General features: G+C 54.4%; 1 protein-coding gene across 2 annotated transcripts in view; it reads right to left on the bottom strand.

Annotated features, from left to right (window-relative positions):
• NHERF2 (NHERF family PDZ scaffold protein 2) overlaps positions 1-24,902 on the bottom strand; it is a 28,049-nt gene extending 3,147 nt beyond the window's left edge. Inside the window, exons 1-6 of one of the 2 annotated variants that reach the window (XM_072349566.1) lie at positions 24,529-24,902; positions 19,868-20,125; positions 4,480-4,656; positions 2,889-3,042; positions 962-1,005; positions 583-645 (exon numbers count right to left, since the gene is read on the bottom strand). In XM_072349566.1, the coding sequence (XP_072205667.1) occupies positions 583-645; positions 962-1,005; positions 2,889-3,042; positions 4,480-4,656; positions 19,868-20,125; positions 24,529-24,738 (906 nt within the window). In that variant the 5' untranslated portion in view covers positions 24,739-24,902. Of the gene's footprint in view, positions 1-582; positions 646-961; positions 1,006-2,888; positions 3,043-4,479; positions 4,657-19,867; positions 20,126-22,282; positions 22,385-24,528 lie in introns of those variants that run through there. The other variant, XM_072349567.1, reaches the window with a different exon arrangement.

The raw sequence follows: 24,902 nt of genomic DNA, 5'->3' as shown, positions 1-24,902 counted from the left end.
CTTTGTGTGCCCCATGCTCACATAAGCACAGCAGGCAAACACAGAGAACAAAGACCTCCACTTTCAATGTTTTAAAGCCTGTCCTGCCCTCTAGCCTTGCTGCCCTCACACACACGATGCTTCCTGCAAGAGGACCAGCTTTGCTCTGGCTCGCAGATGCAAACCGGTTCACATGCACTGTGCAATTGGGCCATGCATTATTTAATGCTCAGAGCAAAAGGGAGCCGTCAGCCTGCAGGTGCCTGGCTCAGCCCTGAACACAGCTGCTGCTCACAGCTCCTTGCCCAGCTGGCTCTGGGTGCTCAGGGGGTGCATCCCCTGCTGCAGGGCTCTTCTGGCAGCACAGCCATGTAGCACCACACACTTTCATCCCTGGTTAAGGGGAAGGAATGCACCTCACATGGATTTATAGGGCAGGGCATGACAGAAAACTCCCTGTATTGATTGCTGGGTGGATGCAGGTGTACCTAAGCCTACAATTTGAAACTGAAATAGCATGCAAATGTGTTTTTGCACAGTGCCGTGGCATAAACATGTACATACATATGTGAAAAGAAGGCAGCACGCGTTTGGGGTTTTTACCTCGGATTCCTTCCCAGGACTTTGAAGGTCGCTGTGAGATGAAGATGTGGATCCTCCATTCAGCTGTGGGAAACGGAAATATTAGCTCAGGTTGTGCAGGGGCAGAAACAATAAAACCCAATAACCACACGGGGACAAACATCACAGCCAGTCCCAGTGCAGCACCCCGTGCCTGCAGGGACAATGGCACATGCAGGGTCCTATTCCTGGGGAAAAGGCACAAATGGGGCTGAGCCCAGCCTTGTGTAAGCCTGAATTTAAAGCTACAACAGGAAGCAATTCTAATTAGCCAGCAGCAGTTAATTGAGCACAGTGAGCCTCGACCAGGCTTGGAGGTTCCCTCTGCTCTGAAGCAACCTGGGAGCAGGTGGGGACTCACCTGCATCTGTGCAGATCCATTCGTCATGGGCTGAGGCACCACACCTGCAGACCAGGCAGAGGAAACAGAGTGAGTGCACTCATGGGGACTGCCAGGCTGAGCTCCATCACAGGGGCTGCAGTCCCAACATGGCCCCAGAAGCCCCGTGTGCCCCCTGCCCCAGAGATGCAGCCAGACCCAGTGCATGCCCCCCAGAACCGTGTTCTTCTGCGATCCCAACCTCATTCAATTGCACCCTGTTTTCATCAGGGAGAAAGCCCCTTCCAGCAGGGGGACTAAACCACTTCCCTCCCTAAGCTCTGCATTCAGTGCACTCCTGTTTTTGACAGCAAAACCATTTTTCCTGGGAATTGTTTAATCGGAAATCTTACAGACCAGCCCAACATTCTTTGCTGAAATCAGCAACTCGTTGGTGTTGCAACAGCATGTAGCAAGCAACCCGCTGCCTTTCATGGACCTTGGCATATTGTTGCCCACTTCCAATAATTTGTGTTAGTAATCCTCCATACAATGGCAAATTCAATGCAGATGAGCTGCTAGTTCCCACAACCAAGTCACTGCTCAAGGCAGCCTGGGACAGATGAGACACGGTGCTACAGATGTGCCAATTGTGACAGGGTTAGTGACTGAATTATACTTAGCACAAAGACTTCCTGGGGGTACAGACCCCATTCTGTGCCCCTCTCTCTGTCACCCCAGTGGGACCCTTGAGCAGCCCCCAGCCTACAGCAGCCAAGCAGAGAACAACACTGTGTGCTCATTGTGCAACACTGTACCCAGTGAAGCAAGAGCAGCTTGTAACTGCAGCAACCCAGGGCTTCGAACTTACAGCTCTGCAGCCATTGTGCATCACAGCACCAATAAGGTTGGAAAAGACCTTCGAGATCACTAAGCCTACCCCCACTCCATCCCACCATACCTACTGACCATGTCCCTCAGTGCCACATCTCCACAGTTCTTGTCACCTTCAGAGACAGTGACCCCACCACTCCCTGGGCAGCAGTGCCAGCTCCTGAGCACCCTTTCAGAGAAGAAATGTTTCCCAATATCCAGCCTGAACCTCCCCTGGCATAACACAGTGCCATCACCTCTCATCCTCTCGCTGTTACCTGGGAGAAGAGGCCAACTCCTACCTCACTACACCCCCATCCTCCTGGTGCAGGGAGCAAGGAGCCAGCACCCGGCACTCACACACCCACCCGCATGGCCCTGCCTGTGTCCCTGCTGCTGGGAACAAGGGCTCCTTTGTGCCTGTGCCAGCAGACCGGGCTCACACCGCTCCTCTTTGAGCCCACTTGGAGCATCTGACACCGCTCTCAGCCCTCAGAACTCTTTGACTCAATTTCTCTGGACCAATCTTCCCACGGAGCACCTGACTGAGCTCGGGTCGGATGGTGACAGGGTGTGGAGTGGACAGACTACTTTCCCTGCCAGGTTCCAGCAGCAAGGGAAACATTCCCTGCAGCAGACATCTGTGATCACTGCTGCGTGAAGCTCATCTCTGCGTGTGCACATGGGGGCTGCTCCGCACTTCTCTCTGCACCCTCAGGCTCCTTTGCCAAGGGTCATCACGCCCTGCAGCCCCACAGCAGTGCTCTGCTCCCAAACACCGAGCAGCCTTGGGTTGTGCTACCAGCAAAGCATCCCCACAGCTGGACCACTTGCACCAAGTGCTGCTGCACCCATCGTCACATCCCACGCAGCATCGTCACCCCACAGCCGCCTTCTGGCAGCCAGTTCCTATGTTAATTATTCACGGTGTAAAAATAATGAGTTGTTTTGTGGCTGGGAGTATTCTCACTGTTTATAAATAGCTGGGTGGTGCTCAGGAAACCACTCAGGGATGAGACAAGGGAAACATGACTCTGTCACTCCTGAAATCCCACCCGTGTCCTGGTGAGTCACAGGGGCAGAACCGGGCTCTCACCTTTGGTGTGCTCCTCAGTGGGGGTCACCCCCAGCTTTTTGAAGTACTCATCTGTCTCAGGGTCCACCACCAACAACCTGGCTTCGCTCTCTCTGGCCTTGATATGGGATACCACTTCTGAGTGCCGCAGCCCCTCCACGTTTATTCCATTTACCTGCAAAAACAGCAGTGTTGGACTGCAGAAGAGACATCTCTGACATCCAAAAAAACCTCTGCACAAGCTCCATCTGTCCATTACAGGGAGTTGGCCAAATGACCTTTAAAGGTCCATTCCAAAGGAACCATTCTATGGTTCTAATTCCTGAATTCCACCGGACCCCCATGCTCTGCCACCTCCCTACCTACATGAGTGCTCAGGACCACACTGGTTCCCCTCTAGCGACTTCAAGCCCAGTATTCATCTTCAGTTTGCCCCCAAAACCTCATCCTGCCTAAGAAGGGAGAAGGGATGAGGGAGGATATCCCGTGTCCCAGCAGCCAGGCAGAGCACAGTGCTTGTCTGTCCCTGATGTGCTGACTCATTTTCCCTTCATCGCATGCGACCTGGGAGCCACCAGCAGATGAGATTTCTCCTCCCAGGCAGAAAGGGAACAATTGTGATTTCTAGGCATTGTTTGTGCTCAGAAACGAACACACCCATTGCCTGGGGCTGGCTCAGACCCTGTAGGAGACATAGTCCCAAGAAGCCAGTCTGGCTTGTAGCCATGTTCCATCCCCACCATCACCCCACAGTCACACCACTGTCACACCCCAATGGTATCCCATGGTCACCCCACCATCACCCCACTTTCACCCCAAAGGTACCCCCACCATCACCCCAGTACTGCCCCAGGACTCACCCTGACTACACTGACCCATAGGAAGACCCCAAAGGGGACTGCCCTGCTCTCCCACCCCAACACTGGTACAGCAGGCCTGGGAACATCAATTATTTATCAGAGCCCCAAAGAGCTGGAGCAGGGGAGGGGGGGGGGATCAGGTTTCCGAGCTCTCCAGCTCACCCCTCGCTGCTTTGTGTGTGCCGGGCACTTGGCCAATAGATGATAAATAAATAACAAAACCCCTTGCTGCCATGAACCGCAGCCATGGGTGTCCCAGCCCCAGCATTACATTGCCACAGTACCGGGGCAGTGCCAGGCTGGTGTATGGTATGGAGCCCAGCTGGGAAACAAGTACCGTCTGTCCATCTGTCTGTGCTGCTTTAAATGGGGGAACTCATTCTTCAGTAAAAACACCAAGAGACAAACAAGGCGAGGGGAGGGTGATTCTGTGCAACATCAAGAATCCTGTTGTTCGGCACTAAGCGGACAGGAAATCGCTTCCAAGAGCGGTTTTTCCCCCCATCTTTCACAATCCTATGCTTTAAGATCTCTCTGCCAAGCGTTTCCCCTGGTTCCAAGCTCCTGCCCAGCAGTATGATGGATCTGATGGAAAAGGGCATGGGACTGGGCTTGGATTCAGCATCACGCTTCCCAGCTGAGCATCACATCCCTTCTGCACTCCAACTCCTCATTTCCAGGAGAACTCATGTTGATAGGACCCAAAAACACAACAAAAGGGCCCCAAAGCAACGTGCTGCATGTGGTGTTACCTCCACCAGGCGGTCCTGGGGCCGCAGACCTGCTCTGGATGCTGGTGAGTCAGGGTCAACTGAGCGGATGAACTGCCCTGGGCGAGACTTCTCACTGTGCAGGTTGAAGCCATAACCATTGGGGCCTTTCTTCAGGTGACAGAGGCGCGGACACAGCTCTTTCTGTCCATTTAAATCCTGATTTAAAAAAGAAAGATGATGGGGAGAGGTTGGGTGGGTGGGGGGAGAGGATAAGATATTGTGTTTGATTTATCGGCTTGGTTTTGTTTTCAATCAGAATTAAGTTGAGAAGGAAGCAACATATCTTGCACACCATCCCCTCCTTCCAGCTCAACGGGGACAGGTTAACAAATGGATTTCCTCTCATTGAGTTTATTTTAGAAAACTGATTGTCCAAAACCATTCCAGAGAAATTGAAACAACAACAACAAAAAATGCATTTCCTCAGCCAACAGCAGCCCAGACCCACCCACCCCACCACCACCTTAACTCCCAGCACTGATTGATGTTAGCACCGTGCCTGGCTCCCAGTGACTCCAACATGGCTCAAGGCTTTGTCCTCACCTTGCTACTCATCCCTCCTTGCAGGGATGTTCTGAGCAAGCTGGGTGATGCCCAGATCTGGAGCTGCATCTTTGGCCACTGTGGGGATGGCACCAGGGGATGGGCAGCTCAAAAATGACCACACACAACTGGGAGCACTGAGCAAACAGGGCAGAGAGGGATCATCGGTGTGCCCACCTGGAGCCATGTGGCACAGATGCCCTGCAGTCACTTAGCAGTGAGCCTATGGAAATATTGAGCTGGGAAGAGTGGTGTCATGGGAAAGCCCAGCAGAAGTCTTTGCAGAGAAGAAGCACCAACCCTGCACACGGTGCTGCTCAAGGTGCCCACAGCACATCCAGGCTGAGCTCACTGCAAATATTAGCAGAGCACGTGAGGGCTTTGGTGCTTCACCTCTATCACGTGCAAAACGCTTTATGGTTCCTTGGGGCTAACAGGAAGCAGCACGCAGCAGGTTTTATTCCACTGCTGTTCTCGTGCACCAGGCACAGTAGCACAGCCATGTCCTGGGCAGGAGCTGCTAAGAAACAGAAGTGCCTTTGGGGCTTTTTTTTTGGGTGGGGTGGTTTAAGGAAAACCTTTCCTGCAGCTGAGTTTTGAATCTGCATGGAAAGCAACACTGCTCCCACCTGCTATCAGACCTCAGGTATCTATCTATCAGTATATATAAGATCTCTTACAACCTTTCATTTAAAATAACAATAAAAACATGGGAGAATTTCCCCAAAGTTCCCAACCAAAAAAAAAAGTGGGATGGGGAAAAGACATCCCCATCCCACAGCTGAAGGCAACTGCTAGAGGTGGATGGGGACCTCCTCTGGGCACTTCTACCTAAGAAACACACAGGGTTCCCTTCACCCCTATACACCCACTCAGCAGTGACCCCTCCACGCACATTTTCCCCAAAGGAAAAGCCCCCATACAGCACACAGTGTGCAGTGCTCGGGGCTCACTGCAGGCTCAGCCCTGCGTTCCCATGCCCCCGCGCTGTGGGTTCACCCCATCTGCAAACACTTCCAGCTCTGCGGCAGCCGAGGAAAACAGGAAATGATTCAATGCTGGAGCGGGTTCGGTGAGACCTCAAGGGATGCACAGGGCTGCAAGTGCTGGGAACAGGGGCTGCAGAAAGGAACGCATCCAGAATCACCTACTGGGGCTTGCAAATAACCTTTACGGGCCATTTCACTCCAGTTTTAAGGGGAGTCATGGCTCCAGCAGCGGTTCCAAAGCACCAGTCACCAAATAAGCCCAGTACCAACAAGCAGGACTTAGGGCTCCACCAGCATCATCTCCAAAATAAACTGCACAGAAACTGCTTGGGAGAGGACTTCTGCAGCAGCTTTATGGGGTACCCAGCACTGTGCCCTGTGTGGGTATGCTCTGCTCCCACCGTTACATCCTGAAGCCAAGATCCACCACTGAGATGATTCAAAATCTTTCTCATTCCAGCTCCAGCATCAGCTCCAGAGCTCCCCAGGAAGACCTGTCCGAGTGTTGCCACTGCTCCCAATACTCGCAACTGTGGCTGTCTGCAGCTGCTGGAACCCATAGGGCTCCAACAAACCCCTCTCTGGGACTGAGCAAACCCTCTGCTCAGCCTCAAGCACATGATGAAGCTCTCTGCAATGATGCACTCTATTCCTTCTGCCAGCTCTGCTATTCATTCTCTTCACAACCTGTGCCAACATTTCCCTGTCGTGTGCTAGAAGGATGTTTCCTGAGCTCCCAGGGGTGTTCTGCCTTAGGGACACCCCAACCACACTCCTCCAGATCCCACCTGACCCCAAAGTCCCACAGACACTCTACTCCTTCCCACAGCTGCAATCACACACTGCAAAGCCAACAAAAAAAAATGACCTTGTATTTCTCTCTTTGCACGCAATCAGCAATCTTCTTTGGGGGCACCCAGATGCTACAGCACCCACTGATCTCATACATGGGATTAAAGAGCCATGGATGTCACACTTGCCCTATATTGCTGCTCTGTGCACACACCCACTGGTGCGGATGTGTCCGCGCAGATAAGAGCTACACCAACACAAAGCTGCAGTGCCACAGCTCCAGGCACACCACTGCCATACCAGAAGGAAGCCGTGCATTAAAAAGGCACAAACAAGACATTAAGAAACAATGAAACACTTCCAATTAAAAAGGGGGAAAATAAATAAATAAATAAATAAAATCTGTTTGGACGTTGCCAGTTCTCATTATTTCATTGCAGCACCTGAGGTTTCCAACACTGCCATCCCCAAGTTTGGACCAGTGACTGTGGGAGAAGCATCCCACCCTGCAACAAAGCCCATCTGCCCCCACAGAACTCCCAGAACCCATCATGCCTTCAATGCAATGGGGCTCACCCTGCCGGGATGCTCAGAATTGAATACTGGTCTAACATCACCCTCCAGCCTCCCTCACTTTGTGGGTGAACACTAAAGGCTTAAACCCCTTAAGAAGCCTCGTTATAGGGGTTATTCCAGAAACACAGCATTGGATCCAGCATGGATGCAGAGCTGTCCTGGACAGGAGGATGAGGATGGAGCACACATGTATCACTCCCCTAGAAAAGGGATAAAAATGGAGTTCCTCAGTACCAGGGTGCCTTAGCACAAGCCCCCAGCCTCAAGACCACCCCAGCTCATAGTCACTGCTGTTTATCTGATGCAGACAAACCACCCTCAAGTACTGCTATAGGAACTGGATACCCTCCAAGTGCAGATCCCCCCTGTGACACATCCAGCTTTTCCACCTCTGCTTCAGTGGAGTTGGAGAAAACACAGGCAGGATCACTCCTGCCTAATTTGCATTGCTCACATACTTTCTTTCAAGCCAGCCCCCATGGCGTTTCCCCTCCTTTTGCAGGCAGTTTTGGTCAGAAAATGGCCACTTTGCTCACCTGCTTTGCTCTCACCCTGATGGCAGCACCAGCACCAGGAGTTACCACGAAGGGGAGGACTCAGAGCAGGAAGGGATCAGGGCTGCAGCACATGAAACAACAGCACGGGATCACCAGACAGAGCATCCCCAGGTCCGCTCACCCTCTGCCCCAGCTATCAGCAGGGGTTTGCTGCTCAGCTTTGGGAAGCACAGGGACAGGATGCTGCAGGGCTGCCTGAACCCCCTGATGTAACCCGGGTGCTAGAAGCTCCCTGCAGCAGCATATTTCACCCAGCTCCATCCCACAGCCCTGGAGGCAGCCAGAGCCAAACACAGCTCCAGATGTTGGTGGAAAGCTATAAATAACAAAGGGGAAGGGGGAAGGGCCAGTTGGATGTCAGTCCCATGGAAGCATAGCAGATGTTCCCTCCTCGTGGTGCTGGGGAAGAGCTGGGACATGTGGGCTGTTTGGAAAGGCTCTGGGGAGGAAAGTAGCATTTCCAGCACTCAGAGGTGCCACAGCCACAAGGTTCCCTTTATTGGCTCTAATTGAAAGGTTTTTCAGCCAGGAGCCTGCTGCCCTCTCCCAGGCCAGGAATAACCCCAGGGTACGAGCAGCTCAGCTTCCACACAGTAATCACCCTGCTGCCATTTTTATACAGCCATAGCCCTAAATACCACCCTGCTCATCATGTTCTGGCTCAGACAGCCACAGCCAGGAGTGAAAAATCTCACTTTGTTCTGCAACGCAGGCTGAGCAGCTGACTGACAGCTGCTCCACAGCTCCTTTCCTTAAAGCATCCTCCCCACACCAACACAACATTGCAGCCAGAAGAAGGTTCTGCACATTCCCAAGAGGACAAACATCAGCTGGAAGGCACAAAGTGCCAAAGGACCAATGCACAATGGGTTCAGCAGTGCTAATGGCACCCTGAAAGTGCAGCCCCTCAGACCCAAACAGCGCAGAAGGCAAATAGGCAGAGACCTAAAAATGTCCCAAATCAGCCAGCTGCCACCACATAGCCTGGGCAGCTCTGCCACCATGCATCACAAAGGGGAGGAGATGAGCATTGTAACTCCAGGACCCAGCATCCCCATCCCAGCTTTGTCACTGATGCCCCAAAGCGTACCACAACAGCACTGCCAGCACCAAATGTGAGCTCCGGGCTTCTGCAAAGTATCACAATTACTTCCATTATTTAGATTGCTTTAATTACCTCAATTGCACCAGCTGGGTTGGAGCGATAAAAGCACAAATATATATTATTTTTGTTTTTTAAGGGCAAAAGTCATTACATGGATTTGCACTGTTTTCTTTAACAGCGCTCCTCCTGCAAGCAGACCTGCAGCATGCCGGTGCTCAAGGAATGCAGTTCTGACAGTGCTGCTCCAGGCGCTGAGCACGCAAACGAGGCACGGCGCCGGCTGGATGCTGCCCAACGCACAGCACAAAGGGAGCAAACGAGCATCGCAGGCAGGCTCACAGACAGCAAAGTGATTCCAATTAGCAGTGGAAAGCATCCAACCCGGGTACTCAGCGGGACCTACAGCCAACTGCTGCTGATAGTGGAATTTGGATTATGTTGGTGAGGTCTCAGCTCCTATTGGGTCTGATGCAGTAGAGAAAGCACTGAGGTCGGGGTGGTGACAGCACTGTCCCCATCCAATCGCATATAGGGACTGAAGGCAGGCTCAGCACCCAGCCATAAAGCCCTGAGCAGGTTTGTCACTCACCTGATCCTGCTCCGCCCTCAGGCACAGCCCTGCAAGGATGGTATGAGCCATGTACCCAGCACTGCAGGCAGCAGGACACCCATGTGCAGCTTAAGCACTGGTCCAGCACAAAGCCCCTAAGCCTCAGCTGCACGGGGCTGCATGTTGCTGTAAGATAACGCTCCCTGTGCCTGCCAGCCCCAACCCTGCCAGCTCTCGAGAGCAGAGGCAGTGCCAAAATGCCGTGCTTCCTCGAGAGCAGTGGGAACCTCACTAACATCAGCACCACACTGTGCATCACCCTCCCCAAGCCATGCTCTGCAGCACCAAGGTCTCCCTTGAACTGCACTATGCTACGATGCAAAGCTGATCCCTGGCCACAGCCCCTCCTGGGACACCCAGGGTCGGTACCCTCAGAAAACACTAAGCAGGAGGGAACATGAGCAGGACACAAAGGGCAGGAGCAGTGATGGAGTCCCAGCCCTGCTGTGACAGTGCTGCCAGGTTCAGGCACTCCATGGGCATCTCACACCAGGGAGAACGATGTGGGGAGCATTCTACTGACAGCCTGATTTCCACCCACGTGTCACCTCCCAGTAACTTGCTGCCAAAGAAACAAGATCGTGGCCTCACTGAGTGCTGATGCCCTAAGGAGAAGGGTTAAGCCTGGATTCACTTCTCTCCACACTCCCCAGAGCTGCTCTGCAGCACGACAAATCCCCACACAGCACAGGGCACGCAACCGGGTGCCACAGCCAGACAGGAACCTCAGAGCAACACAACTGCCCTATGCTGGGCACCACCATCCTCACCATGCGCCGTGAGCTCAGCCCAGGCCTGCTGATACAAGTGCCAAGCACTGCAATCTCCGTGTCATTTCTCAGGAATCCTTGCTAGCTGGGGAATTTCCCAGCAAGACGCTGCAAGATGCAGCCTTTTTCCCTCCCCCTTGGCTGGTGTTGGAGCAGATTCGGACACTGAGGGAACCCCTCTCCCTCAGCACACGCATTCCTACCCGACGGGGAGGGTGCAGCAGCACGTGCTTGGCAGGGAGCAGCTGGCCCCAGTGGTGGAAGAAAATCAGAGGGGGCAGGACAGAGGAACAGAAAACGCCACGTGCATGTGTTTGCTTTCAGAGAGAGAAACTTTTCCAGTGCAATCTGCCAAGGAAACGCACAGCCGGGAAGCCTGTGAGCTCCCTGCTCCAGAGGGGAATTGCTATAGGATAACAGGGCAGTAATGCAAGTCCTTGTGGGCTGGGAATGTATCCGCAAAGAAAAACATAGGATCGACATTCTAGCAATCCAGTAGAGCCAATGGAGCTGTGTCTGTGGGTAGGAGGATAACAAGGAGCAGTGGCTGCACTGCACCAGGCTGAGGGGAAGGGGAAAATGTCTTTCCCACATCCTTCCCACACCCACCACGAACCCCACTCTGTTCCAAAGCCCCACAGCCACCGTGCCTCCATGCCACCCAGCACCTCTCCAAGAGCAGGCAACGGAGCACAGACCTGCCACACAAGGCAGAGATCCAGCACATCCCACACATGGGCTGAGATTGCTGACAGAGGAGCTGGAACAACAGCTCTTGCCAGAGCCACCCCCGTAAAAGCTCTGACCTCACAGCATCAGCTGCCCTTTGGACTCCTCAGCTTCTCACCGAGGCCAAGCCTTGAGCAATCACCACATCATTCATTAATACTGACCCCGTTAACTGCCTTTAATAATCCTGGTCATTAGCAGGAATCCAGTCTTATCAGCTTCATGTACCCACTGCATGGGGGGAGCACTGGGTGTCACCATGATGTCCCCTGCCCTGCAACAAACGCATGCCCTGCAGTGACCACAGCTGCTCAGGAAAACCCTCCTGGGAGTGGCAGAGCTCCCATGTGATGCTGCAGGGATTCATGCCATGCAATGAACACTGCAAGGCCAGTCACTGCTAAACCCCAGAGCCTGCAAAACATGGCATAGGGCACAGCCCAGAGCTCCCATCCCTGCTGACCCCATGCAGCCTCCTCCAGCCCTAGGGTAAAGCCAAAGGCACAACCACAGGTGCTGTTAGCAATGCACCCCATGCCTGGTGCCCACCCTGCAGCCCCAGCGCCCAGCCCCATGCACAGAGCAGGGGAACAGGCATTGCTCTGTGAGCTCCAGGAGCACCGGGGAAGTTCAATAGTTTACCACCAATATTTGTCTTGGCCAGGCCGCACAGCTTGCTAGAGGAAACAGGGTGGGGGGAGGGCTCCCTACATCCTCTGCATTCCTAAGAATGAAAGTAAAGGCAGTGCTGCAGCACCCATGCCGGGTGTTGGCTCAATGGAAGGCCTTTTTTGATTTAAAAGCCATGCAATAAAATATCTGGGGGTGCAGAACCCACAGAGGCACCTCGCCCCTGGGGTCTCTGCATTTCCCACTAATTATCCCCTCCTTTCTAAGCCCCACAGCTTACAGCTTCTGCACCAAACCTGCCCACAGCAGAGCTGGGCACACCATCCACAACCTACAGTTCTGACAAAGCCTCTCCTCCATGTCTGTAACCCAGTCTCTTCTGGGGTGATGCGAAGGGACGCGAGCTGTCACCAGCATTGGGAGAACACAGGACTGAACTGAGAACTGACACGATGGGGAACAGAGCAACTTCCCATACAGCTGCACCACCACTCCACTCCAAACCCACATTTTAAACCCAGCTCCAAATGGCTACAGAAGATCATAGAAGGGCTGGGGTTGGAAGGGACCTTAGCAATCACCTTTAAGGCTGCAGAGCACTGAGCATTTATCACCACCAAGGCTACTGTGCTGGGGCAGATAAGGGGCAGACGTAGCACAGCACTGCATGCTGGGCACGTGCAGCACAGGCACAAGGAGCCCTGATAACCACTGGTGCCAGCACCAGGCCCCCGCTGCAGACACTGATAACCATGGGGAGGTGAGTGCATGGTTCCCAGCTGCCCAGTTGATGCTATTTCCCCTTTCTGAATCCCCCCCTGCTGCAGGCTGCCTCTTTGGGAAGAGCAGAATAGGAATGAAAGTCCCAAAGCAGCAACAAAAGCAGCCCCACCAGGCATGGCCTGGGCTGGCAGAGAAGGGTGAGGGTTCTGGGACACTCAGCAACCATTGGGCAGCTTTTATTCCTGCACTGGGGATGCCCCTCCAGCATACTGCACACACAGCCCATCCCCAGGGCACACTCAGCCCCCATATCAATGCAAGCCCTGTGCTCATAAACAGCTTCCAGGCAAGAGCAGGGTGTTTTTCTAGGCAAAGTACTATTCATCCTTCTTAGTACTAATTAGGGCTTGTCTTAATTAAATCCTGCTAATCGTGAGCACCCGCAGGGCCAGAATTAACCGCTTTACCTGGGATGCTCTTTGGATACTCATGAGGGATGCTCAGCCCGCAGGGATGGGGAGCACTGGGGCTGAATGCCATGCATGGCAGGAGCAGCTGAAGCCCCATGAGCCCCATCAGGCACTGGGGGGGGGGGGGGTGACACATTCCCATTCCCAAGGAACACACTGGGACAGGAGGTCGACCCATGGGGTAGTGACCAGGGATTAGCCCACCCACTGCCCTTTGTGCTGCTCATTTCTTCAAGGGGATTAGGCCCTGTAAATCCCTAAGAGGGTTTAGTGACATAACACCGGGGACTCCTGCAGGGACAGGGGCTGTACTTAATGGGATTGGCAGCACTGAGGGTCTATGTTGCAACCCCACCAATTCACCACTGCCCCATCTTCTCCATCTGCCACCCCAGCACCTTGTGGAGTGCAGGGCACAGCTCAGTGCCCATCAGCAGAGGGAAGGAGAGCACAAAGCCACCCCGCATGCTGCTGCAGCACCAGTACCCATTGGAAACAGTTCTTCCACTACTGCTGACACTGCTTTGAACACGGCTTTCAGGACTCACTGCTAATGGATCTCTGCACTCACCCCATAACAGAATCACGCACTGCTTTAGTGGGAAAAGAGACATTTGGCCAAAAACCCAGCTCCAAGGCTGGCTATGGCTCAAGCACATGCAACAGAGGAACCAAAACACTGGGGGGTGCAGGCAATGGCAGCAGTGAGATTAAATTACAACATGGATCTTGCCAGGACTAATTATGTCTACAATCCAGGTTTTAATTCCTTACGTATAGAAACCTATGGACCAGGAGAAGCCCCGTGTTGATTAAGAGTTTAGTTTTTCTTTCTTATTTCCCAACCTGGAGCCTCCAGAGGCCACCGCCTGTAAAAACTCCATGCCAAGAGACAGAGCCAAGAGCTGAGAGCCAAAACTGGACCTGAATTGAATGTGCTGAGCTCTCCTGTAACGTTGGGTGAACCACTAAACCTCTCAGTCTCCCCAACCAAAGAGCAGAACAAAACACACTGAGAAGCGATGACACAGCTGCTGCGTCTCACTCATACACTGTGACAGCGCAGTACAGGGATATTTCTTTGCAGATTAAAGAGAACTCTTTAAACTCCCATTTGGAAGCAGCCTGTCTGCCCAACAGCTGGAAGCCGCAGCCCCCTCCAGCCTAGGAATGCATGCTGCAAAGCCGCCACACGCTGCACATTAGCTCCATGTGTTTTCACTCCCAACAAGCACTGATGTCACCCTGACACCTTCCCCCGCGCCTGCTGCCTCCCTCGGTCACAGCAAACCTCCAGTCCCATGGAGATGGGATGTGCCCAGAGCATCACCCACAGCAACAGCAGCACAGGAGCCAAGCACACGCTGCTGGGCACTGGAGATAGTGCTGGAAGGGCAACAGGACTGCATGGTCCCCACAGCTCATTGGAGAGGTCTTAGGAATAAGTAAGTGCAGCACAAAAGCAGAGCTCATTAAAACCATGTTGAAGCGTTGAGCACATTAGAAATCAAAGTACTTCCAAAAACAGACAGCTTTGCACAGGAAAACAAACTCATCACAAGAAACATCTTGCAAAATTAATAACTAAAGTCTGCCCTGCTGATCTCCAGCCCCATAGATTGTGCCATCCATAGGAGCTGCAGCCCCTGCACTACAATGGGCCCACCACCCTGGCCCCAAACTGCTCCCAGGGACACAGCAGTCACAGCACAGGCACAGCACTGCTGCCAAGGCACATGCAGAAGGCCCTGCCAGAATGATTTCAATTTATTGGAAACCATTTAATAATCACACTATTGAACGGAACCTCCAAGCGGCTGGCAGGGAGCAGGCTGTTATTAAAGCAAGCTGCTCAGAGCATCCCTATGAGCAGGAGGCCGTGCTGAAGCTTGCTGTGCTCTGAGCCACTTTGCACTGGGTACTGTTTCAAAACATTTTGAAGGAAAGCCTTCAATTATCTAGGGATGCAGACAGGACCACAGCATGCAGGACCAGTGGGATGCAGCAGGCTCACATCTCCTGGTGTCAGCAGTGTCATCACTTCAGGATGCATTCACCCACCCACACACTGCTGTCTCTTTGCGGGTCTCCAGGGCTGACCCCCCTGTCCCCTTGGGAGCACACAGCCCCAGGAACAAAGGCTCCCAGCAGGGCGCAGCTCCTCCTGGCTCTATCTGCCTCTTGCTTTTGTGTTTCACTAAAAATATCCCACAGAGGAAGTTTGAGCCATGGGGTGGATGCTCTCCTCCGGGGATGGGCTTCCTGCACCACCCGACAAGAAAATCCCCCCTGGTGAGCTGCACACTGCCTCCATTGCCCTGCAGAGCCCCTTCTCCCAGTGCTGTAGCAATGCCCAATGAACCCTTCTCCTCCACGGGTTCATCGCAACCCATGGGGCTCCAGCACATCTCACATGCCACAACACCAGTCTAAAGTTGACAGTAGAACAAATAAAGTTAGAAGTTAAAAGGACTGCTGATGTTCAAGGAGAGAGCAGAGAAGATTAGAAAGCACAAGGATGGGACTGCCCCTGTCCCCAGCAAGGTAATGGGACAGAGGCCCAAGCTACACAGACCCAAATGGCCTTCAGTTTCTTGCACAGTGCTGCACTACTGAGAGCTGCAGAAATGCATCCAGCTCCTGGAAAGGTACTCTGCAAAAACACATTTCACCCCCCCCACCTTTTTCACTAAGCACCACTTTCCTAGGTGGTCAGGGAGTGCAATGGTCTGAAAAATGGCTATTTGCGTGCATTCCCCAGTTCCCATACCGCCGTGAGTTGGAGCTGCTCCCATGTCGAGCGACACACGATGCCGGCGAGCACAGCTCCATCAATAATGCAGTGGGGTCAGAGCCAGCACAGGGCTGCCGGCTTCCCCACATGCCAGCTCTGCCTCTGGGACTGGATTAACATGCTAATCCCAAAAGCAAGCCCAGCCTCAGCTCCTGGGGCTCAGCTCCAGCACCGCAGGGTGCTGCCCCCAGGCTCGTTGCAGCCTTTCCCAGCAGGGGGATAAGACACCACACTCCACCTCAGACCAACAGCACACAGCAAAGAAGTAACCCAAACTGCCGAGGGCAATGATGATGCAGCAGCTCCAGCTCCACAGCAGAAATGGCTTGGTAAGGTTGGTGCTCATAAAGGAGTGCTCCTACAGCCAGGCTGCACCCCTGTACCATGTCAGGCTGGGACCCAGCCACAGCCTGAAGCAAACTCAAATGGAAATAAAGCTGCAACTACCGCAGTGTCCACAGAAAGATGCTGCAGGAAGAGCAGGGAACACAGCTGGGATGCAGCCACAGCTCCCCTGCTCCATGTCGGAGGGTTCATCTGAACCTTTAACTGCCTTGGACAGGGGAACCAGGGATGGTCCTGCTGTCCCCTCCGCTCTCAGCCACTGGGACTGAGCAGCACATGATGCTGCAGGGAAGTGCTTTAATTTAAGCCATGCACTTATTTGAGTTTTGTTGCTTTTTTTCCCTCCCTCCTTTCTCTCCAAAGTTCGTAATTACTGCAGACACTTCTGCTCATGTCAGGCTTTATTACATCTCTGTGGTTATTCTACAAGCTCTAAATTTTGGGCCTCAACTGAATTGGCAAAGTTCTCCAAAAACATCTGTGCTATGTTACTCCTCTCTCAGCACTCCAGCAGAAAGCTGGCGGCAGGAGATGTTGCAACGCAGAGTTTTGTTTGCAATAGAAACAAAGCTCTTATTCCTGACCCCAAACAGAGGGGTAAATATTTACCACCCTGAAGTCAGCATTGCCCACACCTGCAGGACCCCTGGACTCGATGCTCACTGGGGAGGAGCACAGCCATCCCCAGGTCCCCAGCTGCTCCCTGCATGTGGCGGGCTGGTGGGGCACAGCACTGCCACTGCAATGCCCTAAGTCCAAAGGGATCATCTATTTTCCTGCTTTTTGTGGACTGTGGAGGGAGCAAAGCTAAGGCTGCACCATCCTCAGCATAGCCAAGTTCCTCCAGGATTCCCAGTATCAAGAGCTGAAGGACAGCACTCAGCAACTGCCTGCATTGCACACAGACTGTGTGGTGGGGCAACAGGACCAAACCTCTGCCTGCAGCACTGAGCCCAACACCCAGCCCCAGCCATGCAGCCAAGCCCAACATGCAGCACAGCCCCAGCATTCCCATTTAACACCTGGACACTAATTCCCTTGCATTAGAACTGTGAGAACAATAGGTTGTTTGAGGCCAGGAGCTACTAAAGATGCGTGCTCACTATCCAAATGATAAAGGATTCACAGCAGATCCTTTGCATCCCCAAATCATGCTTTGGTGTGACAAGAACAGCAATGGGAGAACAGCACTATCCAAGCACGTCCCAGAGGCCTTGCTGTTGTTCTTATTTTTCCTGCAAACACAGCTGGAGAATGGCGAGGCACGGATCCCAACAGCCACAGGCAGCCCTACACCGCAACCCCGGACCTCGGCTGCCCACGCACCGCAACAAACAGCCCTGCTGCCTCGTCAGCCCAAGCATTCATTTAACAGCGCTGCCCCAAAGGCACCTTCGCAATAACAGCAGCTCCCAGCAGGCACATAGAGCAACACTGCAGAGATGGGGTCACATCCCACCTCCCTGCAGGAGGCATCGGGGTAACTGGCTCTGTTTGCCTGCAGGGAAAACTGCACCTCAGATTCACAGTAAGATCCTTTCAGAGGAGATTTTGGGCACTCAGGAGTGTCTCCTCCAGCAGGAAGGGAGGCAGCATTGCAGAATGGGGCCTTGCAGTCCCTGTGGCATCGCAGCCCTCAGTCCCCACAGTGCTGTGCTCCACTGGGCGCACACTGCTGGCAACCAGCCCTGCCACCCTGCTCCCTGATTTTAAATAGGTGTTGAATTATTCATAGCACTACAGTGCTTGCTGGAGGCACCAAGTCCAACACACCAGGTTGCACCTTAACCTCACTGCCCAGAGCTGCTGGCACTTCTTGCTCTAAAACAAGCACGGGGGTGGGAGGCTGGCAGAGCGGTGCCCGTCCTGCCTGCCTCATCACATCCCTGCTTCCACATTTCTTTCCTCATTTCCAGTTGCTCCCTGCTGTACTGAACAACTGCCCAATGCCTGGTGCTCAACAGACCTGGATTAGGGGAGCCCAACTGCAGGGCCATCAGCCTACCTGAATCCAGCACTGCAGGATGCAGGGTGCTGCCTCCCTGAAGCAAGCAAGGCTGCAATGCACAGAGCCAGGTTCTGCAGATCTAACCACCTGTGGCCCCAGTGCAGCAGTGACCTTGGACAGGAAATCCCACAGCACTCAGCTGTTCAAAGCGCTGCTGCAGGAGCAAAAACAGAGGAGTCACTGCAAGCACCCAATGGGCTCGGAGCCACTCAGCAGCCCCACAAAGAGGCCCAACAGGGGGAGTGACAGCTCCAGGAGTAGCCATGGCTCCCATGGATTTAATCTACCTGGCACAGCTCTATCCTGAGCTCTCCCCAAGGCAAAGCCCCCATGGGTTACTATGTCCTGTTTGGGACCTGCATCTGCTGGATACCAGCATGGGTTCTGGCACCATCAGCCTCAAACACAGTGGTTGCTCCATGCACTTACCCTCACCAACCCCACAGCCCCTCTGCAGGGGGGTTCAGGCACTCCCTCCCACTGCACCCCCCCGCCTGCTCAGCTCTCCCTGTCCCACCCTCTCCTTGGAGGAGCCGAAACCCAAAGGCCGGAAGGGACCAGCCCGTTCTCCGCGCCCAACTTCCCGTCAGCACAAACTGTTGGATTTCACCCAGCAAAAGGAACAGAGACAGGATAGGAAACCCCCAGCCTGGGAAGCCACGCACGGCTGTTTGCACTGCAGCCCCTCTCTCTCTCTCCAGTTTCCCTCTCCTGTCCCACCGGCCACCCTGGGAGGTTATGAGCTGCATGAGACTGACCTCCATTGCCACCCAGAGCCCTCTGGACATCTTCATACCACAGCCCATCCTCCAGCACCCCCAGAAAGGGCAGCCCCTTGAACCAGCACAGCCCTGCCCAGCACAAGCAGTCTCATATGAGGGGGGGAGGGCAGAACCCCATGCACAACTCTGCTTCCTGCCCTACACCTTTTCCCCATGCAGAAATTGCTTGAGCTGTTACCCCACAGGGGCTCCTGAGGGCAATGAGTGCTAAAGCTGGATTTGGAAGCAGGGAAAGCCTTGCACAGCCTGGTCCTAAGCAGCACCACGGGGCTGCAGGATTCATCCCCTCAGTGATTCAGGTGGGGACAGTCAGCTGCATGGTGGTGGCTGCCACATTCACATCCCATACACAGGCAGTGCTGGGGCTGAGTGCTGCCTATCTGTGCGTGCAAGGCTGTGCCATCACCGCCCTCCCAGCAGGGCGCCAGCCATGGAAACTGGACATCTTCCACCTCAAATTCTTTCCTTGCTGAAAAGGAGTTTACCAATAAAAGGCGCTTACTGCAGAATCACAGCCCAGACTCAGACCACTTGAAAAAGAGCTTATTTCCTTCCTATTGCAGCAAAAGCTGAGAACACATTCAACCCAGCTGTTCCCTCCATCCTAGAAGTAACACAGAAGAAATGGACTGAGTTAAGGAATCCAGCTTTACCATATCCACAGACTGTGCTGCCTGTCCCCAGACAAGGGACAAGGACATCAGCCAGGGCAGCCTGGTTGTCCCCAGGGCTGGGTGCCCTCCTCAGCTCTCTGTAGCTCCTCCAGGAGCAGCCAACACTGCTTCCAACAGAGCAAACAAGGCCTTGAGGCAGCTCACCCATAGCTTTGGAACACACTGAGATCCCCAAAGCCACATACAGAAGGTTTGCTAATGGGAAGCACATTTGCAATGGGATGCATCCCGCTGTCCAACCCCACGCTGTGCCACCAGCTCTGCCCTCACCTTCCTGCTGCCGTGTGAGGAGAAGCTGTGTGAGTGCCGCTGCAGGCTGCCTGCACTCAGCTCCAGCTGTGGTTTCCACACCTCCCCATTGTCGCTGCCCACTGACTTGGAGGGCGAGATGCTGGAGCCCAGCAGGATCCCACTGTGTGCCATCTCCTCTGTGCACGTCAGGCGCAGGCTGCACAGGTACTCATCTGTCTCCTTGTCCACCACTAACAGGCGGGTCTCCGTCTCCACTGCTTTGATGCGCTGCACCACCTGCAAAGGAAAAGAAGAAGTGAGCAGAAGCAAAGAGATTCCCCATTTCTTGGAGAGCTGTATCTCCAGACCCCTCTGCCCATTGGTGCTCTCCTGCAGCTTCCATTTCACTTCATGGTGCACATCCATTACTGTTTCTACAGGCAACGGGGGAGGAGGGCAGAGATTTGGGATCCTTCAAGATGGCACAGCCTGCAGCCATGGGTGACAGTGACAATTCCTTCCAGCCCAACCTAAATGATGGACCTGCCCAGGGCAGCTGCACACACGCAGCTGGACATCATCCCCTCTGTTCCACTTGCAAGCATGCTGTTCCATCACACAACACGCATCCTGAATCCTGCTGCCTAGATTCATTCCTCACAAGGGACATGCAGTTCTACCACATAAACAGCTCTGCAAACCCTCACCCCTTTACCTGAGACTTCTTTCTCCCCCCATACCCAGGGGCAGAGCTGAGAACCAGACTCAAGGTGGAAAGCTGGGTTGCACCAAGAACCAGAGCACAAATGCAGTGTCTCAACTGCCTTCGCTGCACTCTTCCCATCCAGACAACTACCCCCCTTCCCCCCCCCTTCCCAAGCAGATTTATAAAAGCAACAATCTGATCCGTGCATTCATCCCTCTGTGTGACAGGACAGCAGAGATAAGGGAAACCAGCACCAGGAGATGAGCCTATCCCTGCTGGTCTCCAGCTCCAGGCATGGCTGAAAGGGACCATTGTCCTCACACAGCCTCACTTTTTCACGTTTTTTTGTGTGACTGCAGATCCTCTGAAAGGAGCTGGCGGTGTCAGCCCAGCAGGGAGGAAGGGGAGTACAGGGCAGCTCACACGTGGGAAAGCGGAGAGCTGTGCTCAGCTCTAGGGCAGTCGAGCAGACACATGAGTACAGCACAGCAGGGCAGAGTGGGAATAGGGAATCATTGTGGACATATGAGGGAAGAAGGCAGAAAAAGACTCCAGAACCCCCTGTCTGAGGCTTCAGGGTGATATCCCACTGGGCATCACCTGCTGCCTGCACAGGCCTTCATTCCAAAGAGGAAGATAGTACCACCGGTGATGCAGCTCTACCACTCTCCCCAGCCGCAGGGGGACGTTGCCACCACTCTTGGCCCTGTGACACCCTGCGTGTGCTGGGGAAACCCTGAAGCAGCGCAGGGTTCCTTACAGCTCCTGCCCTATCTAGGTCAGGCCAGCCAGATACTGCAACTGCCAAGGTTAGAAGTGACAAACGAGCCTAATGTGCAATTAGCCAGCGTTTATTTACTCCCCTGCAAGCTCCATTCAAGGTCAACAGAGCCAGTATCTGCAAATGATAAAATAAGAAACCACCAAGATGAAATTTATAGACTGCAGACATGACTGTGTGTGCTGAGTGAGCACCAGTGCCCACCACCCTGCACCTGGAGGGCTCCTACCCATAACCTGCTTGCAGGGTGCTGCTCCACCAAGCCACAGAAAACCCATCTGCTCCTTCTTGGATCCATTTCTGAGCAACACCAGGCGATACCACTGACAGAGCAGCGCCTGTGCCAGGGCACACCTCCAGAAGGGGACTGGGAACAGACAGCTGATGTGCAGGAACAGGGGTTGCAGATGGGCAGCAATGTGGGGACATGCAGGAAAAGCAACGGCAGAGTCCTGCACATCCCTTCCTCCTTCTCAGGCCCTATTGAAGCATAGTAGCTCTCACTACTGGCTATGAGAAAAGTCACGCAGATCCAACATAGCACCACAGATCTGCCACCAGCACAGGAGATGGGCTGGTCCCAGCCAAGCACCACACACTGGGGAAACCACAGCTGCCAGGGCATGTTCCTCAAAGCTGCTGCACAAAGCAAAGCATCCTCCTTTTGGGAAAACCCCCACACTGCCACTGGAGCTCAAGCATCGTGCAAACTGCACTGTGAGCACTGAGGAGCTCATATCACAAGACCCCCAACAAGCCCCCAAGTCCTTTCAAAGAGCTGCAGCATTGGGACAGCAAAGCAGAACAGGACAGCAGAAGCATCCCAACCCAATACAGGTACCATGAAGTGCCACCCATGGCACAACAGGCCAAGCTACCTCCAGCTCCCATAGGAGAGACATCCTTAGAGATGGAGCAGTGAGACTGAGAGCAAAGCAGGCGCCCAGCAAAGCACCCCATCTCCTACCCGCCTCCGAGCCATGGCCAGCACTCAGACCCGCAGCTCTGAGGACAGCTCAGCCTCCGCTCTGCATCCGGCACCTCTGGATGTGCTCCGCACAGCTCCCTGCCCCACATCCTCCAAGGGCTCCACCCAAACCCGCTCCCACCCTGGGAGCCAGCACTGGCCCAGAGCAGAGTCCTGCAGCCCCAGAGAGGGTGCTGGCAGGAGTTCAGTTCTTCCCTTCCGCTCTGGATGCGCGGCCTCTACGCACACAGCTCTGCTGTCACCAGATTGGACCTAGGGGCTTTCCTGTGCCACCAGCACAGCTTGGTCACCTCTGGACTTGCTTTGCTGGTGCATGAGCAGAAGAAGGCATTCTACCTGAGACCATCACAGCACAAGGTCCCACGCACACCCCAGGATGTGCCATAGCTGCACAAAGGTGCTGCTCTTGACTACCAGCACTGTGGGCACCCCATGAGCTGTTACAGCCACAGGACACAAACGTGTCCCACACACAGCTCCATTTTGGCCCCTACAAGGTTTCACTGTGCCATGGGATCAGAAGTACAGCACCAACTGCTCTGCCCACCACCAGAATCAGGCCGCAGTGCTGCATCCCAGGCAGAACAGAACACCCTGGGAACACGTCCTGCTCCTTATATTACTAGCATTGGCCAGAAACAATTACACTGAACAGCAAGGCCTTGTTTGCTCCCAGTGCTTCAGATGTGCATGGAAAAGCACTTCTTGTCCAAGGATAGCAATCACAACAGTGTGAGGAAGAGAAGCTGCAGCAGTGCTCAGTTCCAGCTGTGCTCAAGCATCACCCATCCTGCTGCATGACTGTGGTTGGCATTTTATTGGGGAACATCATTCTCCTTGGCTGGGCAAGAAAAGCAGGTCCTGGGGCATGCTCAGACACTGGTACCATCACAGCAGGAATAATCCAATGCTATTTGCTCCCCAACAGCCCCAGCAGGTCACCCCATCCCATGCTCCACAGCAGCAATGCCACAGATCCATCCCTCTTCCACCAGCTGGAAACAGGAGAGGGAAAGTCTCCCCCATTCCCCTTGGCCTTCAAGAAGCCCCTGCGTGTTTCAAAGCCACAGCAGGCTGCCTCGGATCTGCTATCGCTCCTTCCCCAGCATCCGAATTCCAGCAGGGAGCTGCAATGCTTTCCAACAGGGGAGCGCCGCCCGCCTCGCTGCCCAGCGGGATCAAAGCACGGAGCCTCCTCGGGTGGTTTTGAAATCACATTCAAGACAAACATCAGCTTTCACAGAGCTGGCTCAGATTATCCAAACAGGCAAAATCAGCATGGGAACCTACGAATCTAATCATGGCGGGGGGGAGAACTGAGGGCTTTATTGGAGTCACCTGAGCTGCTCACGGTGCCCTGAAAGGTTCTGCCTTGGAGCACATCCATGCCTGTAGGTGGAACTCAGAACCCATACACACACCCCAAAAGAGTGCTGGATCTGAAGGCTGCACAAGAATACATCAGTGGCAGCAGCACCAGGCCCCTGTGCTAAAGCCCTGGACCCAATGCACCGTAGTGCCATGCAGTGGCTGCCACAGCCGCTGCTTGTTCTCTGTACTGAACTATTTAATAAACATTTGGTTTTACAAACAGAAACAGACACGGCCTGAAGCGTGCAGCTCCTCCTGCAGAGCTGGGACCCAACTTGCTTGGATTCCCTCCAGTTCTGCCCGTGCCCTATAGCAGACACTAAACCCTACAAAGCCCTATCACCTTTCAGCCACTCAAACCGCTGAACATCTGCAGGGCTCTATCTGTAGATTTGGAGGCATCCCTGCCCGGCCCAGGCTGCAAAAGCAGCAGCTTGCCTAAAGTGGCCGAAAAAAAGCACTGAGCAGAGCCGGAAATAAAGCCCGGGTCTCCCAATTCCTTTTCGCCACAGATTGCATAACACAGCAGCGCCCTGCCCATGCCAAAACACCTTCGGCTCCCCCACATCGCTCTCCTGGCTGCCACGATTACAACATCCTCCTGCAGCGGGGACACGGCCGTTCTCGTGGGAACGAGGTGTTCCGGGCTGCACGAACTCCACGCAGGCCGAGTCCTGCAATGGATCATCCACCCTGCCGGGCAGCCCCGGCACCGCGCTGGGAGGGGATGCTCCGAGGGGCTCCGGGGTGATGCCCGCAAGGGGCAGCCGGCACCGCGGCTGAGGTCTCAGCCTTGGGGGGGGGATCCCCACGCTCCTCTCCCTCCCCTCCTCCCAGTTCCCCCAGCCCCGGACCTGGTGGTGCGTTTCCTGCTCCACGTTGAGCCCGTTCACCTCCACGACTCGGTCCCCAGCGCGCAGCCCCGCCGCTTCGGCGGGGGAACCGGGCTCCACTTTGCGGATGAACTGCCCGCTCTTGCCCTTCTCGCCATGCAGGTGGAAGCCGTAGCCGTTCTCCCCTTTCAGCATATGGCACAGCCGCGGCTTCAGCTGGTCCTTAGCCATGGCCGGGGCGGGCGGAGGAGAGCGGCGGAAAGGAGCGGAGCACAACGGGGGCGGGCGGCCGCGGGGCCCTTTTATGCGCGGCGCGGGGCGGGCGCGGGGCGGCGGGGCGAGGAGGGGCGGGCCCGGGCCGGGGCCGCGGTCGGGGCCGGCGTTGGGGTCGGGGC

Source organism: Excalfactoria chinensis, chromosome 14 (assembly GCF_039878825.1).
Source record: "Excalfactoria chinensis isolate bCotChi1 chromosome 14, bCotChi1.hap2, whole genome shotgun sequence".
Taxonomy (NCBI): Eukaryota; Metazoa; Chordata; class Aves; order Galliformes; family Phasianidae; genus Excalfactoria; species Excalfactoria chinensis.
Note: the sequence above shows the minus strand (reverse complement) of the source record. Positions and strands in the feature narration are given on the sequence as shown.